Source organism: Salmo trutta, chromosome 32, assembly GCF_901001165.1.
Source record: "Salmo trutta chromosome 32, fSalTru1.1, whole genome shotgun sequence".
Lineage (NCBI taxonomy): Eukaryota > Metazoa > Chordata > Actinopteri > Salmoniformes > Salmonidae > Salmo > Salmo trutta.
The window spans coordinates 41,629,384-41,647,535 of record NC_042988.1 but is presented as its reverse complement, the minus strand read 5'-3'; the positions used below and the strand labels follow the sequence as shown (position 1 = coordinate 41,647,535).

The window sequence follows — 18,152 nt, the reverse complement described above, 5'->3', positions numbered from 1 at the left end:
TAGTGTTGACTGCTGCTACCACAGGGCTAATATATCTGTAGAATTTAGAGGAACCTGACTGGTCTAGGCTGACAGACTGTGGGAGGTGTGTAGTAGTAGTAGACGTCATTGTCCCACAATGGGAAATTGGTCTCAGCAATTTAAAAAAGACATGACAACAAGTCATAACAGAAAATACATAAAGGTGTGTGGTCCAATCAGACGGGGAGTGTCCTGGCTCTCGGTCCAATCAGACGGGGAGTGTGCTGGCTCTCGGTCCAATCAGACGGGGAGTGTGCTGGCTCTCGGTCCAATCAGACGGGGAGTGTGCTGGCTCTCGGTCCAATCAGACGGGGAGTGTGCTGGCTCTCGGTCCAATCAGACGGGGAGTGTGCTGGCTCTCGGTCCAATCAGACGGGGAGTGTGCTGGCTCTCGGTCCAATCAGACGGGGAGTGTGCTGGCTCTCGGTCCAATCAGACGGGGAGTGTGCTGGCTCTCGGTCCAATCAGACGGGGAGTGTGCTGGCTCTCGGTCCAATCAGACGGGGAGTGTGCTGGCTCTCGGTCCAATCAGACGGGGAGTGTGCTGGCTCTCGGTCCAATCAGACGGGGAGTGTGCTGGCTCTCGGTCCAATCAGACGGGGAGTGTGCTGGCTCTCGGTCCAATCAGACGGGGAGTGTGCTGGCTCTCGGTCCAATCAGACGGGGAGTGTGCTGGCTCTCAGTCCAATCAGACGGGGAGTGTGCTGGCTCTCAGTCCAATCAGACGGGGAGTGTGCTGGCTCTCGGTCCAATCAGACGGGGAGTGTGCTGGCTCTCGGTCCAATCAGACGGGGAGTGTGCTGGCTCTCGGTCCAATCAGACGGGGAGTGTGCTGGCTCTCGGTCCAATCAGACGGGGAGTGTGCTGGCTCTCGGTCCAATCAGACGGGGAGTGTGCTGGCTCTCTTGTGGTGGGCAGGTGTTGCACAGAGACCAAGGTCTAATAACAGCTCAACATTCCTTTATGGATCAATCCCCCCGTTCCTCCTCTCCTCAATTCCTTCATCCTCTTTGTACATCTCCATACCTCTTTCACTACCCCCCCACACGGTCTCTCTTTTACAGGTCCTACCCTCCATCTTTCCCTTCTTCCTGGTAATCTAACTCAGACGAGGGGAAAGGGCCATTTCAGGCCTCAGCTGAAACACTCTGGAGAGACCGCATCTACTGGTCATTAAACTAGACAGTTCCTCTACTAATGGCTTCTGGGATTGCTGCAGCACACACACACACACACACACACAGGGAGTATGCTGGTCCCGGACATGACAGCGAGCAGCAGCCTTCCCAGAGAGATGGGGGGGAGGGAGAGAGATGCGGGAGAAGATAGCATGCTTGAACTCCACTTATCCCTCGTACCACCACCACTAGAGAGCAGGAGGGTGAAGGAGAGAAAGAATGAGGGAGAGAGAAACTAAACAAAACCCCTTTGTGTGCTGCAATCCAGGGAGCACGTGTCCCGAGTGCCAAACATGTCAGGCTTCCTGCTTTCACAACCTCCCTAACACACACACACACACACTTATGTATTAAGCCTCTCGCTGCAGACATGCTGGCTGCAGAACAAGACTTGATCTTGATGCTTTAAGTAAACATTCCCCAGCCCAGTCCTTACTCCCTTCCACCCCTATCCCCGCCCCCCACCCCACCCCATCCTAGGTGTTGCATAATCCTAATCCACAGCCTTAAACCTGTTCCTCTCCTCCCCACTGAAGGCTTTATAGTGTAGTGTTCTGTTACAAGCCACACCCTCATTGACATGGGGTCTGTTGAGGGTCCAATCAACGCAGGGCAACAGAGTTAGAAGGAGTATGTAGAACAGATATGACTGTGTCGTTGTTGTGAGAATGTATACTACATATGAACATTAAAAACTTTGGTGTGGTCTCAGACCACTCCCTCATGCACCATCCCTTCCTTTTCTGCAACAGTTGATTCCTTTCCTCTCTGCTCCACATCGGAGACTAAGGAGAGGGAGGGAGGGAGGGAGGGAGGGAGGGAGGGCAAGAAAGGGCATTGTTTTCATTTTCTATGGCTGACTTGATTTGTGTGTGAGTTAGCATTTTCTCCACACACAAACACTGATAGTGTGAGAGAGAGAGAGTGTGTGTGTGTGTGAGAGCAGCGAGCTCAGAAGCCATTAGCAGTGGTTTAAGAGCAGTAGATGCAGTCTGTTTTCAAATCAAATTTTATGCGCCGAATACAGATGTAAACTTTACTGTGAAATGCTTACTTATGAACAATTTTCCCACCAATGCGAAGTTAAGACATTTAAAAACAAAATAGCACCATTGGTCATTAGCCTGTAAAATGTCTGCTATCCCCTCTAGCCACATTAAACTCTGTTTTAAATAAATGTTTCCACTTTAGGATTAAACAGTAAAAATAAGGTATAATATTTTATATTACCATACACAATATAAATGGGATGTATTTATTTGATAAAAAGACCACAAAACAGGCCCAAGCATCAAACACGACAGAAATTAGAGTCAACATTGAGCCTCTAAAATGTTAACCCTCCTCTTAATGGTGAACTGAGTGTCCATTCTGGGTCAGCTTTTGGGAAGTGAGAGTGTGTATTAGCAGAACTGGGAGGGAGTATGGCGTGCAGCAGTTCTGTCACACCCCGGTCTCAGATGACAGCCTCCTGGGATGAGAGTTGGGCAGAGGACAGCTGACAGACAGACTAGCATAAACATCACCAGGGAATCAGTTGTGGGTTTAGCAGGAATCAGAAAGTCTAGTTCACACAAACGCTTTATGGCTCAGTTGAATATCAGTTAACAGAATGTCTTATTTCCTGACTTCTTGGTATAGGTGTTCCTTCATAAGAGATTTTACAGCAGAAAATCTTCCAGAGACAAACGGTGACATAGTAGCTTCAGTGAGTCAGCTGGTTGGAGCCTGTTCATTTGTACGCACCATCAGAGTAGTGGGGTTGGTTCCTACACTGGCCACTTGTAGTGAATATATACAGTTGAAGTCGGAAGTTTACCTACACCTTAGCCAAATACATTTAAACTCTGTTTTTCACAATTCCTGACATTTAATCCTAGTAAAAATTCCCTGTCTTAGGTCAGTTAGTATCACCACTTTATTTTAAGAATGTGAAATGTTAGAATAATAGTAGAGAGAATGATTTATTTCAGCTTTTATTTCTTTCATCACATTCCCAGTGGGTCAGAAGTTTAAATATACTCAATTAGTATTCGGTAGCATTGCCTTTAAATTGTTTAACTTGGGTCAAACGTTTCGGGTAGCCTTCCACAAGCTTTCCACAATAAGTTGGGTGAATTTTGGCCCGTTCCTCCTGACAGAGCTGGTGTAACTGAGTCAGGTTTGTAGGCCTCCTTGCTCGCAAACACTTTTTCAGTTCTGCCCACACATTTTCTATAGGATTGAGGTCAGGGCTTTGTGATGGCCACTCCAATACCTTGACTTTGCTGTCGTTAAACCATTTTGCCACGACTTTGGAAGTATGCTTGGGGTCATTGTCCATTTGGAAGACCCATTTGCGACCAAACTTTAATTTCCTGACTGATGTCTTGAGATGTTGCTTCAAAATATCCACATAATTTTCCTCCCTCATGATGTCATCTATTTTGTGAAGCGCACCAGTCTCTCCTGCAGCAAAGCACCCCCACAACATGATGCTGTCACCTCTGTGCTTCACGGTTGGGATGGTGTTCTTCGGCTTGCAAGCATCCCCTTTTTTCCTCCAAACATAACGATGGTCATTATGGACAAACAGTTCTATTTTTGTTTCATCAGACCAAAGGACATTTCTCCAAAAAAAGTGCGATCTTTGTCCCCATGTGTAGTTTAATAGCGTTTTTGGAGCAGTGGCTTCTTCCTTGCTGAGCAACCTTTCAGGGTATGTCGATATAGGCCTCATTTTACTGTGGATATTGATACTTTTGTACCTGTTTCCTCCAGCATCTTCACAAGGTCACTTGCTGTTGTTCCGGGATTGATTTGCGCTTTTCACACCAAAGTACGTTCTCCTTCTTGACGGCTGCGTGGTCCCACGGTGTTTATACTTGCGTACTATTGTTTGTACAGATGAATGTGGTACCTTCAGGCGTTCAGGTGTTAGAGACTACCACCCCTTGTAGTGTAGTGACTGAGGGTCGAACACTAGGGCTGGTTTCCACGAGACATATTAGCCTAGTCCTAGACTAAAAATATTCTCCATTGAAAAGTGATTCTTAGTCCAAAACCATTGGATTAATCTGTGGTTTAATCTGGCCCCTAAATACCGTAACAGTGAACAAGGCAGCTGAAATGTCACCATGCATCTAGGAAAGCCACTTCTGATGTAGGACAGACTGACAGACACTGCTGTATTGGGGGGGGGGGGGGACTAGTCCTTTAACAGTGTGTGTGTGGTCTCTCTGTCTGCTCTATGTTTTATCATGATAAGAGAGGGGGGTGAGGGATTGGAGCTGGAGGAGGCTTGGTGACTGTCCCTAAACTGAATGAGTGATGGTAGTTTACAGAGTAAAAAGAGCATGAGTTCCAGTTTGGAGAATCCCCTGCACAGTCCTCAGTACAGCTATAGATCATCAACAAGAGAACGACACACTGCTTTACAAGCCAACACTAAGACCACCGAGAGAGAGAGAGGGGGAGAGGGCAACAGAAAGACAGCGAGAGACAGAGTCCAACACTCAATTACTCTGTGCCCATCATTCCAGCTGCAAGCCCTTTTGTTGGTTGTATATGTTGGGCCTGTGTGTGTGTGTGTCCTCACCAGTTGGAACTCCCTGCGTCTGTCGTAGGCGTCCTGGATGCCCGTGTCGGCCCACAGGGCCCGGATGGAGGGCAGGTACTGCAGGAAGACCCTGGTCTCCACCATGCCGTGGGCCATCCTGGCCGACCTCGTGTCAAACCCCATCATGGTCTCTCCGTGCCTCTGGTTGGACGCCTCTCCCCACGGGATGTGGAGCTTTTCTCTGGCATCCACCAACACACGCACCCCTGGGAGGGAGAGAGTTGACTGACTGTTAGCCAACTGAGCTAATGACTAGGCATGAAGTAGATTAAGTAGGTCATGCTTCCACCAACACCCCTGGAGACAGAGACCGAGGGGGGGCCAAGGGAGCGAGAGACACAGTGAGGTATACAGTCATACATACAAACCCGTTTCTTCTGTAGTGCAAGAACACACTCAAATAGTTTTAGGCACATGCACTCACAGTACATGTTTTACTATCCTTGTGGCGACAACATTCTTTCCCATTCCAACTCCTAACCCTAACATAGACTTTATCATTGTGGGGACCTGGGAAAAACACACACACACACACACACACACACACTTAATAGGGAATAGGGTGCCATTTGGGAGTGACTTTAGGGGTGTAATGGGTTCCACTGTTTCTCTGGTATATAAAACAGGGCTGTTGGTGCTCCTGAAACACACAGCCAGCTCACCCCTACACTGGTGACGTTATGGCTTAACCCGGGGCGGCAGGTAGCCTCGTGGTCAGAGGGGCGGCAGGTAGCCTCGTGGTCAGAGGGGCGGCAGGTAGCCTCGTGAATTAAATTGTTCTTAACTTGCCTAGTTATATAAAAGGTTAAATGTACTTTTTTTTTTTTTTTAAACCAGCTTACTGCTGTTGACATGGGTTGGTCCACGTGAAGTCTGCAGGGATGTGTCACTGTCTGGTGGTGTGGTGACCAGAGTGTGTGCGTGACACCAACTGCTGGTGATGGAGGTGGTGTGTGTGACTGAGTGTTTGTGTGTGGTTCCTGTGGTGAGAGGTGGGGGGGCCCTCCTCCCCTTCCTTTCTCCTCTCTGTCAAACACACACACATCCTGAGACAGACAGCTCTGACAGTCTATCCTTAGCTGAGCCCAGGGACCTAGGTCGCCTACCCTCCTTGACCTGGCCTTGGCCTCAGCCCCTCTCTCTGGGGAGATTCTAGGAACCTGACAGACCAGTTCATGTCCTGCTGAGACTAAGAGTCAATCAAAGTCAGTCTTGTTGAAGTCAAAAGTGAAAATAGGGCTGAAACGGATAGTCAAGTCACCCAGAAACTGAGTCAAGGCAGGTCTACGGGAGGAGGCCCATAGACACCGTATCAAGTTTGAAGTTTATTTCTATGGAGTTTGATAAACTTGGTTTGAGGTTTAGAATTTCAAAACGGCCACCATGTTGCCAAAGGTTCTATGACAATGTTATTGTCTTCATGGAACGTTTGGTGCCAACCAGGGTGGCTCTGTAAAGTCTCCAAATGCCACACAGAGAGAGAGAGCAGAGCCACATATAGAGCTACAGCCTATAGATATACCAGACTCCTACAGTAAGGAGTCATATATACACAGGGTCCTGGTCTAAAGCAGTGCACTATAAAGGGAATAGGGTGTCATTTGGGATGAACGACAAGCACAGTACAGGGACACTACTACTACAGCCATAGAGGTTTTAATATTGTGTTAACTTCTTCGGGCTAGGGGGCAGTATTCGGAAGTTTGGATGAATGAGGTGCCCAAAGTAAACTGCCTGTTTCTCAGGCCCAGAAGCTAGGATATGCATATAATTTGTAGTATTGGATAGAAAACTCTAAAGTTTCCAAAACTGTTAAAATAATGTCTGTGAGTATAACAGAACTGATATGGCAGGCAAAAACCCAAGGACAATCCATCCAGAATAGTTTCTTTTTTTCCCCAGCTCACCTCTGATTACAATGGCTGGGAATGGGAATATAAAAGGAAGTCCTCCCAGATTGCAGTTCCTAGGGCTTCCACTAGATGTCAACAGTCTTTAGAAAGAGTTTCAGGCTTGTTTTTTGAAAAAATTAGCTAGAATTTGTAGTTTTTCTAAGTGGCTCCCATTTTGGCTGTAGTGTTTGTTGCGCGTTCCGGTGAGGGCGCATAACTTCGTTATTTATCTCCGGTATTCTCCGTCTTAAATTTGATCAAATACGGAGGATTGATTAGGAACGTTGTTTGACTTGTTTAGAAGAAGTTTATTGGTAACTTAACTGACAGTGATAAATAGAGAAGGACTAAAGGCACTGATAAGGAGTAGTATAATTAGACTGGCTGGCTGCTACAGACCACTGATAAGGAGTAGTATAATTAGACTGGCTGGCTGCTACAGACCAGTGATAAGGAGTAGTATAATTAGACTGGCTGCCAGCTACAGACCACTGATGAGGAGTAGTATAATTAGACTGGCTGCCAGCTACAGACCAGTGATAAGGAGTAGTATAATTAGACTGGCTGCCAGCTACAGACCAGTATTTCCGTACCATGACATAACAGACCAACAAATAGTTATAAGCAGAAGCAGCATATTTGCAGGAGGAAATGCTTTTGGCTCATTCATTTGTAAAGTGAGGATGGGGCGGCAGGTAGCCTAGTGGTTAGAGCGTTGTACCAGTAACCAAGAGGGTTGCTGGATCGAATCCCCGAGCCGACAAGGTAAAAATCTGTCGTTCTGCCCCTGAACAAGGCAGTTAACCCACTGGTTCCCCGGTAGGCCGTCATTGTAAATAATAATTTGTTCCTAACTGACTTGCCTAATTAAATAAAAAGGTTTAAACATTTTCTTTTTTAAATAAAACAATTATGATTTTTGCCACAACCTAATAAATCCCCCCAGATATTGACTACCAGGTAGAATGTATAGTACTGCATGAGGACACTATGGAGATTTAGACTGGCTCTATACCTCTGCTCTCTCACTAAACAGGGCTGTTTTCCAGGTGCTCTCTCTCTCTCCCGCTCTCTCACTAAACAGGGCTGTTTTCCAGGTGCTCTCTCTCTCTCCCGCTCTCTCACTAAACAGGGCTGTTTTCCAGGTGCTCTCTCTCTCCCGCTCTCTCACTAAACAGGGCTGTTTTCCAGGTGCTCTCTCTCTCCCGCTCTCTCACTAAACAGGGCTGTTTTCCAGGTGCTCTCTCTCTCCCGCTCTCTCACTAAACAGGGCTGTTTTCCAGGTGCTCTCTCTCTCTCCCGCTCTCTCACTAAACAGGGCTGTTTTCCAGGTGCTCTCTCTCTCTCCCGCTCTCTCACTAAACAGGGCTGTTTTCCAGGTGCTCTCTCTCTCTCCCGCTCTCTCACTAAACAGGGCTGTTTTCCAGGTGCTCTCTCTCTCTCTCCCGCTCTCTCACTAAACAGGGCTGTTTTCCAGGTGCTCTCTCTCTCTCTCCCGCTCTCTCACTAAACAGGGCTGTTTTCCAGGTGCTCTCTCTCTCTCTCCCGCTCTCTCACTAAACAGGGCTGTTTTCCAGGTGCTCTCTCTCTCTCCCGCTCTCTCACTAAACAGGGCTGTTTTCCAGGTGCTCTCTCTCTCTCCCGCTCTCTCACTAAACAGGGCTGTTTTCCAGGTGCTCTCTCTCTCTCCCGCTCTCTCACTAAACAGGGCTGTTTTCCAGGTGCTCTCTCTCTCTCCCGCTCTCTCACTAAACAGGGCTGTTTTCCAGGTGCTCTCTCTCTCTCCCGCTCTCTCACTAAACAGGGCTGTTTTCCAGGTGCTCTCTCTCTCTCCCGCTCTCTCACTAAACAGGGCTGTTTTCCAGGTGCGCTCTCTCTCCCGCTCTCTCACTAAACAGGGCTGTTTTCCAGGTGCTCTCTCTCTCTCCCGCTCTCTCACTAAACAGGGCTGTTTTCCAGGTGCTCTCTCTCTCTCCCGCTCTCTCACTAAACAGGGCTGTTTTCCAGGTGCTCTCTCTCTCTCCCGCTCTCTCACTAAACAGGGCTGTTTTCCAGGTGCTCTCTCTCTCTCCCGCTCTCTCACTAAACAGGGCTGTTTTCCAGGTGCTCTCTCTCTCCCGCTCTCTCACTAAACAGGGCTGTTTTCCAGGTGCTCTCTCTCTCCCGCTCTCTCACTAAACAGGGCTGTTTTCCAGGTGCTCTCTCTCTCCCGCTCTCTCACTAAACAGGGCTGTTTTCCAGGTGCTCTCTCTCTCCCGCTCTCTCACTAAACAGGGCTGTTTTCCAGGTGCGCTCTCTCTCCCGCTCTCTCACTAAACAGGGCTGTTTTCCAGGTGCTCTCTCTCTCCCGCTCTCTCACTAAACAGGGCTGTTTTCCAGGTGCTCTCTCTCTCTCTCCCGCTCTCTCACTAAACAGGGCTGTTTTCCAGGTGCTCTCTCTCTCTCCCGCTCTCTCACTAAACAGGGCTGTTTTCCAGGTGCTCTCTCTCCCGCTCTCTCACTAAACAGGGCTGTTTTCCAGGTGCTCTCTCTCTCCCGCTCTCTCACTAAACAGGGCTGTTTTCCAGGTGCGCTCTCTCTCCCTCCCACTAAACAGGGCTGTTTTCCAGGTGCGCTCTCTCTCCCTCCCACTAAACAGGGCTGTTTTCCAGGTGCTCTCTCTCTCCCGCTCTCTCACTAAACAGGGCTGTTTTCCAGGTGCGCTCTCTCTCCCTCCCACTAAACAGGGCTGTTTTCCAGGTGCGCTCTCTCTCCCTCCCACTAAACAGGGCTGTTTTCCAGGTGCGCTCTCTCTCCCTCCCACTAAACAGGGCTGTTTTCCAGGTGCTCTCTCCCTCCCACTAAACAGGGCTGTTTTCCAGGTGCTCTCTCCCTCCCACTAAACAGGGCTGTTTTCCAGGTGCGCTCTCTCGCTCGCTCTCTCACTAAACAGGGCTGTTTTCCAGGGGCTCTCTCTCACACACAGCCTGGGCTGTTGATGTAATAATGTAGGATAGGATCAATGGCAAAACATCCATCGCACGCATTAGGCTCCGATGCTAACGATCAATAGCCTACGTCCAAAGAAAAACAGCCACGATGCTAACGATCAATAGCCTACGTCCATAGAAAAACATTAGCCACGATGCTAATGAGCCATCAAATATTAATGCATAAAAACACAGCTAAGGGTTTCGGAGGCCAGAACAGAGAGCCTCTCTGGGAGGAAGAGCACAGGGCTCACGGGTAATAACAGCTTCCTCCTTCCACAGACTCATCACTGTTTACTTCCTTTCTCTGCAGAGATTTAACTGTCCTGTCTTTGAGAGCGAGCACACACACACACACACACACACACACACACACACACACACACACACACACACACACACACACACAAAGAGAGAGAGACAAAAGACAGAAGGAGCTACAGACACAGACTGACGGGGACATTCAAGTTCTTTGATGACTAATTATTAAAGGGGATTATAAATGCACCAATCAAATAACTCTCTGGGGATCAATCAGTAAATGAAGGTCTGAAGAGACTCCCAATAGGTAAAAGATGAGCAGGTCTTTCAGACAACGTCAAACATTCAAAAGGCTTGTGTGTTGTTGATGATGGGAAGCCAGACAGGCTAGGGATTGACAGGATATTTATTACCAAGAAACATATTGTATCGGCACCATAGTATCGCGATTATATACGCATCACGACTCGCCATAATACGACATGTACTGAGATTCTATACTGCGGTTTTAATGCGTTTTTCGATGATCCGAACATCGTGTTCACTAAATGTCTGCTGCAGAAGGATGAGAGAGAGATAAAAACGAGTTTGATCAGTCATGGAAATAAAAGTGCTGGAAACACATTGGATCACTATTTAAAAACAGAAGACGGAGGCCAAGCTATAGGAGAACTAATACTGAAGACAAGCGCTACCCAGTAGCTAACATTAGCTACCTAGCAACTAAAAGCATTTGAATCGATATAATATTGTCAAAAATAATACATTGGATACTCTAATGTATCCATTTTTCTCCCATCCCTGGAAGTCAGACAGTGTTCTCCCCAGATTATGCTAGGTGGGGTACCTGAAAACAGACACTACAGCTGACAACATGAAAACACTGAATAGACACTTAAGTTTAGGGTCTGAGGTTTCTTGGTAGACTGTGCCTAATGATTGAAGTAATGATGTTATTACACACAAAATATACCACACACACACACACACACACACACACACACAGAGGAAGTGATCACCTGAGCGGTTGACACTAAGGACAGGAGGTGTGGTGTATTGTTTCACATCAGTGGAATTCGGAGTATTTCCGTCGATGCAATCTCCAGTCATTGTTTTCAAATGACCTTTGACCTCTAGACAGCAGCTAACAAACACCACCGAAGCTCTTTCGTCACCGCCGCCGAGGCTCTTTCGTCACCGCCACATCCATACCAGAACAAGCCCTGGCCCAGCAGAAACACTTGGCTGCAGGGGAAGTAATGGAGCATTGGCTCTGTGAGGTACACAGAGGGTTTCTCCTGGCTGGCACACAGCACAGTTATTCAATGTTGTGTAGAATGCCAACTGACATTGTTCTCTCTCTACACGACACAGAATGATGTACCAGTATGCTGTAAAGAAACAATCCCTTCCCAATGTTCCATAAAAGTCAGAATCACATTTCCTTTCTGGAGTCCCTTAGAGCCGAACAGGCACAGCTTCGCACACACACACACACACACAGTCTCCTAGCGCAGTAGTCATTAAGAGGCTGCGGGAGGGTAAACAGGATACAAACAACATGCATGGCTGAGACAAGGCAGCAGCCTCTGTGGATCAGAGCAGAGGGCTGAGACGAAGGCAGCAGCCTCTGTGGATCAGAGCAGAGGGCTGAGACGAAGGCAGCAGCCTCTGTGGATCAGAGCAGAGGGCTGAGACGAAGGCAGCAGCCTCTGTGGATCAGAGCAGAGGGCTGAGACGAAGGCAGCAGCCTCTGTGGATCAGAGCAGAGGGCTGAGACGAAGGCAGCAGCCTCTGTGGATCAGAGCAGAGGGCTGAGACGAAGGCAGCAGCCTCTGTGGATCAGAGCAGAGGGCTGAGACGAAGGCAGCAGCCTCTGTGGATCAGAGCAGAGGGCTGAGACGAGGCAGCAGCCTCTGTGGATCAGAGCAGAGGGCTGAGACGAGGCAGCAGCCTCTGTGGATCAGAGCAGAGGGCTGAGACGAGGCAGCAGCCTCTGTGGATCAGAGCAGAGGGCTGAGACGAGGCAGCAGCCTCTGTGGATCAGAGCAGATGACAGTCTCAAACGGAACCCGATTCCCTACATCGGGGTTTCCCTTCTCTCTCTCCTTGGGCCCTAAACTGCCACACCGGATTCAATTAGACAACTAACCATCAAGTCTTTGACTTTGGCACATAGGGCTCTGCTCAAACATAGTGCACTATGTAGGGAATAGGGTGGCATTGGGGACGCAGAGGCAGGATCAGCTCAGGGCTTACAGGGTATCAACCAGTTATTCAGAAAGGACTAGTTATTAAGACAGAACTAAACAGATATTCAGACAGGACTAAATAGATTGACTCCTGGAAATCAACCTGTTCTATCAAACCCAAAGACCACAGACCAGGGCTGCCCAAACCTCTTCCTGGAGATCTACCATCCTGTGGGTTTTCAGTCCAACCCTCTTCCTGGAGATCTACCATCCTGTGGGTTCAGTCCAACCCTCTTCCTGGAGATCTACCATCCTGTGGGTTCAGTACAACCCTAATTTAAACACTGAAAACCTACAGGACAGTAGATCTCCAGGAAGAGGGTTGGACTGAAAACCTACAGGACAGTAGATCTCCAGGAAGAGGGTTGGACTGAAAACCTACAGGACAGTAGATCTCCAGGAAGAGGGTTGGACTGAAAACCTACAGGACAGTAGATCTCCAGGAAGAGGGTTGGACTGAAAACCTACAGGACAGTAGATCTCCAGGAAGAGGGTTGGACTGAAAACCTACAGGACAGTAGATCTTCAGGAAGAGGGTTGGACTGAAAACCTACAGGACAGTAGATCTCCAGGAAGAGGGTTGGACTGAAAACCTACAGGACAGTAGATCTCCAGGAAGAGGGTTGGGCTGAACCCACAGGACGGTAGATCTCCAGGAAGAGGGTTGGACTGAAAACCTACAGGACAGTAGATCTCCAGGAAGAGGGTTGGGCAGCCCTGTCCTAGACTGAACAGGTGTTCATAGCACATATTCACAAAGCATCTCAGAGTAGGAGACAATACTGGTCTAGGATCAGTTCTGCCTATTAGATCAATGAATAACACAGGGGGTATCTGATCGTAGATCAGCACTGAGACTCAGAGGCTTTAAAATAAAGTTGTTCTAACATCTCTGTTTAATAACAAAGTGATGACTCACTGCTGGGAGAGTTCAGCCTAGATCTAACACCACCCTTCCATCCATCTATGACATCACAAGAGGAAGTGCAACACTCGAGGCCCCTGCTAGCTCCTCACGAGTCGGCTGGACCAAAATCTGCCAATGTCATTAATGCTACACAACGCATGTTGGCTCACATGGCACCCTATTCCCCATATAGTGCACTACTTCTGACCAGATCCCCTATGGGCCCAGGTCAAAAAGTAGTACACTATCTAGGGAACAGGGTGGCACGTCTAGACTTGGGCTATAGTATCCAGACATGCACTAGGCTGTTCTTCCAGAGAGACAAAGGGAGGGGAGATAGTATCACTTCTTAGGGATAAAATACAGTCCAGAAAAACAGGCCTGGCCTGTAGAATGTAAATAAGTAGAACAAGATTTAGGAGACAGGGACAGACCATTTATTTAGCTAAAACAAACACACACACCCCCCCCTCAGGTCAGAACTGAAGACTTAATGGAGGGAGATTTAGAGATGGATTAAAGAATTTCAATCATAACATGATGAGCCATGGCCCTTTGTTTACAAATAGAAGACAGATGAGATAACGTCCTAAAAACAGGCCTTTCACCACCAGGTCTATAGGCTATATCTATATTTCCTGTCTGAGGGACGCTGACGATGAGAATAGAGCAGCGTCATCAGGGGCTTCGTCCCCAAATGGTGCACTACTTTTACATTTTTAAAAAAAAAAATTTACATAGTCATTTTAGCAGACGCTCTTATCCAGAGCGACTTGAGTGCATACATTTCATACATTTGTTTTCTTCTTTCCCATACTACTTTATACCAGGGTCCATAAGGCACTGGTTAAAACGTTAGTACAGTGTATAGGGAGCTATTTGGGACGAACCTCAGGACTCACATCATTCATCTGTCATAGAAGACAATACACAGCGTTCCTCATGGGGATCCTGCCTGGGCTTAGCCAATCACCCACAGGTAGGACCTAACCTCCTGTCTGTCTGTTATATATATCCCCCCTCCTTCATGCATTTCACAGTAAGGATATGACATCATCGTGTGAGGCTGGGAACCCCCTGCACCCACCCACACAGACAGAGCTACTGGGGACATCCTCCATGTCTGATGAACAAATAACAGTAAAGTACCCATCTAAAATTAACACAATGATTCAACATGGTCCTTTAATAGGAGTTGTAACAAACGGTGTGTGCACCTGTCAAGAAGACATTAAATGGAACAGTTTAGTCTATGTATGACAGATCTAAGATAAATAGCTTCATTGTGATCAATGACTCAAAGGAAAAGTTGTCAAAAAAACACAATGACTATAATTGTATAGTTGACAATTAATGTATTTCCTCAGGACTGCTACACTAACAAACCAGTGTGTACCAGGAAACCTAAAGTAGTCTGCGTAATGAACAAAGTAGCCAACTAGGGGGGGGAAACCACCCAGAGTGGTTTCCCCCCCATAAAATATGTTTGTTTACATAACAGGAGTTATCTGACTGTAGTATTGCTGTACATCTCTGGTAATATCGTTGACTAGTGTGTGCAGGTCTGGGTTGTCACGACTACCAGACCTGGTATGACTATGCAAGTTGGAGGCAGAAACACCCCTCTCATGTTCTCTCTCTCTCTCTCTCTCTTCAGATTTTCTACAGCTAGGCCTAATGCCTCAGTCTACCAAAACATGACTGAAATCCACCGGTGTTGAACTTTCAACTAAACACTCAACATTCAGGGGGCTTCGACAAGTAAAGATTATTTACAGTAATATAAGAAATAGCTAGCTAGGTAAGAAACAAAGTAGCCAATTGATCTAGCTAGCAAGTTTGACAGACTGTCTGGGTGAATACAAACAATTGGAATATGAGTGATCACATCTTATCGCTGCCTCAAAACAACATGGTTTCAAGTTGCCCTATAAAGGACGCAGTGCTTCCGCGCATGGGCGTCGTAGGTGGTTAAAATGCTGAAGCCCAAAAAAATAACTGCCACATTTCTAAGGGGACGTACTTTTAACGAAAATCCTGTTACTGAAGGTATATCAATAATACGTGATTCCTTGTCTGTCGGTCCCGATTGTATAATGTGTGGATATCTGTATGGAAAATGTCTGAACCTAACTTTTCTCCAAACCGGTGCCTATAATAACTCTGCTGTGATTGACAGTGGTAGGCTATGCGGAAGTGCGTCTTGCATGCTGTCTACCACAGCAGAGTCACCACGTTTACAGACGGGCCGTGGCAACCGGCAAAGGTCTCATAGACTTCAATAACAGTAGGGCGGCAGGTGCCAAGACGGAAGTGGCAAGGTCCGTGGTGCTCGCTCACAGCTGGCTCAGCACCAGAAGATGAAATTAGCTGAAGTCTTGAGCAGCCGTAGCACATGGTTGACCAATGCACAGAGTTCATCTTGCCAACCAATCAAACAATGTTTTAATGACAATATTCAAGCTGACAACAACCGGGACCGCTCGTCTCTACACGGCTGCCAGATTTTCTCACGGTTCAACAGCCATTTAGTGCTGCTCATGTGTAAACACCCTTATAGTGCAGGTTTGAAGAAATGTTCGGTTCTAAGGTTTCTATCAGAGGAGGCTGGTGGGAGGAGCTATAGGAGGACGGGCTCATTGTAATGGCTGGAATGGAATAAATGGAACGGTATCAAACATATGGAAACCACAGATTTGACTCAGTTCCATTCCAATGAGCCTGTCCTCCTATTGCTTCTCCCAACCAGCCACCTCTGGTTTCTATAGCTACATATATTCACACATTATACACTGAACAAAAATATACATGCAACATGTAAAGTGCTGGTCCCATGTTTCATGAGCTGAAATAAAAAGATCCCAGAAATGTTCCATATGCACAAAAAGCACATTTCTCTCAAATGTTGTGCACAAATTTGTTTACACCCCTGTTAGTGAGCATTTCTTCTTTGCCAAGAATTGAATGTTAATTTCTCTACCATAAGCCGCCTAGGTCATTTAATTTTTTGGGGACAGTATGTCCAATAGGCCTCACAACCGCAGACCACATGCATGGCGTAGTGTGGGCGAGCGGTTTGCTGATGTCAGGGGTTTGAACAGAATGCCCCATGGTGGTGGGGCTATGGTATGGGCAGGCATAAGCTACCAGACAACGAACACAATTGCATTTTACAGGTGGCAATTTGAATGCACAGAGATACCTTTAAAAAAAATGGGCCTCAGGAACTCGTCACGGTATCTGTGACCAACAGATGAATCTGTATTCCAGTCGTGAAATCCATAGATTAGGGCCTAACGAATTTATTTCAATTGACTTATGTTCTTCTATGAACTAACTCAGTAAAATATTGAATAGTTGCGTTTATATTTTCGTTCAGTATACACTCCGTACCAACGAACAAGGAGTTACTAATTACATATTTGCCTTCAGTAACCACCCTAAACATTTTGAACAGTTTATTATCCGTCTCCACATTTTAATCCCCAAGGATGCCCATCCTCGTATACGGCTAGGTTTCCATAACATGAAAAGTCAGATATATGGCATGACGTTTTCTAAAATATGTGCAATGATGGTTATGATATACTTCATCTAGTTATATCCGCTGTGATTAAAACAATTTTAAGTTTTCTGATTTCCAAACTAGTTACCAAGTTATTTCACTATGACTGTTCAAGATTCACGTTTCTAAAAACACTCAAATAAGTGTATAAATAAGTTAACTACAGCAACAAAGCTAGCTAGCGTACTAGCTAGCCAAAGCTTACTGCTAGCTGGTAAACTGCCTGATATAAACAGCTGATAAACTGTCATACTATTTTCCACCCCCTGAATAATACTGACACGGGACAAACAATACGCGTGATATCCGGAGATATACTTAGACAACTGAATCATGTTCAATGGGAAACCCCGCTCTGTCTGTGTGGCCTCATCTCTTCAAATCCCACTGTGCACAAACACTTTCAAATAACATGGGCGTTTCTTCTAGCTTTGTGTGTGTTAGCTAGCTAACTAGGCTAGCGAAGAAACAGATGTGAGTGTACGCCCGTCCTCTCAACATAGCTAGCTAGCAAGCATACCAAGCACGGTATACGGCTACTGTTAGCATGCTAGCTGGCTGGCTACTTCCCACTCAGACATGAACAGAGCAAATAAGTCAACAAAAGGCCCCGAAAAACTCACCAGTTGCGTTTTATAAAGTACAACGAACAACCTAAAGTGCCTTACCTTTAATTACATTACTAAAAATCGTGGCCTTGAACTCTTCTTTGGCCCTTTGATCGAAGTCCTGACCATGGATGATGCGCATCTGCTTCAGGAAAGTGGACTTGCCGCTTTCTCCCGCTCCGAGTAGCAGAATCTTCACCAGCCGCTTCACGTACGTCTTATCCCGCGAAATACTTTTGTCTATTTCTTTAGATTTCCTTAATTGTTCTGCCTCGTTACTCGTGAGGAGACAGTTTGGAAAACATACAGATAAAACGGACCGGGACGGCAGGAAATCCGCCATCTTTGAAACAACTTCATCGATACAGTAGAGAGAGTTGGTTTGAGGCGAGCGACTAGAGTCTACTCGCGGACGGGGCGGGGCGCGATTACGATAACGTGTGTGTGTGAGCGCGCACAGGGCTAGCACAATGAGGGGGTTTGTTTATCTGGCCTGGTTACCGCGGTGTGTGGAGTTTAAACCGAGTGAAAAGTGATTGCATTCGTTTTGGAATCGGGCTGCCTCCCGGGCCTGGGCCAGGTAACCTGCTTTGGCCGACGACGGCGAAGTCGGCTGAAAACAAAAGTGACGTATTCAAGCACATGGAGTGATGAATAGGGTTCTGTATTTTTACATACAAAAGTGATTGCTTTTGATAAACACGATTTATCTGCCTTCCCAATGAAAACTAGTATGAAAATTCTTATATTTATTTTATGGAAAAGAGATGTATGTTTTTGGACGATGCACCTAGCTGCCTTGTTGACAACATGATCGAGCGGCGCAGATTGCTGTTTGATTTGAGAAGGCTGCTCCTCCCTCGCAGTTCTCCCGGTTCAACCCGGGCCAGTGTAATAGAAT

General features: G+C 46.9%; 1 protein-coding gene across 1 annotated transcript in view; it reads right to left on the bottom strand.

Moving 5' to 3' along the window:
- LOC115171929 (guanine nucleotide-binding protein subunit alpha-13) overlaps positions 1 to 17,660 on the bottom strand; it is a 33,128-nt gene extending 15,468 nt beyond the window's left edge. The window contains exons 1-2 of the mRNA XM_029729179.1: positions 17,312 to 17,660; positions 4,777 to 5,003 (exon numbers count right to left, since the gene is read on the bottom strand). Of these exons, the coding sequence (XP_029585039.1) occupies positions 4,777 to 5,003; positions 17,312 to 17,594 (510 nt within the window). The 5' untranslated portion in view covers positions 17,595 to 17,660. The remainder of the gene's footprint in view (positions 1 to 4,776; positions 5,004 to 17,311) is intronic.
- Positions 17,661 to 18,152: the final 492 nt, after the last annotated feature.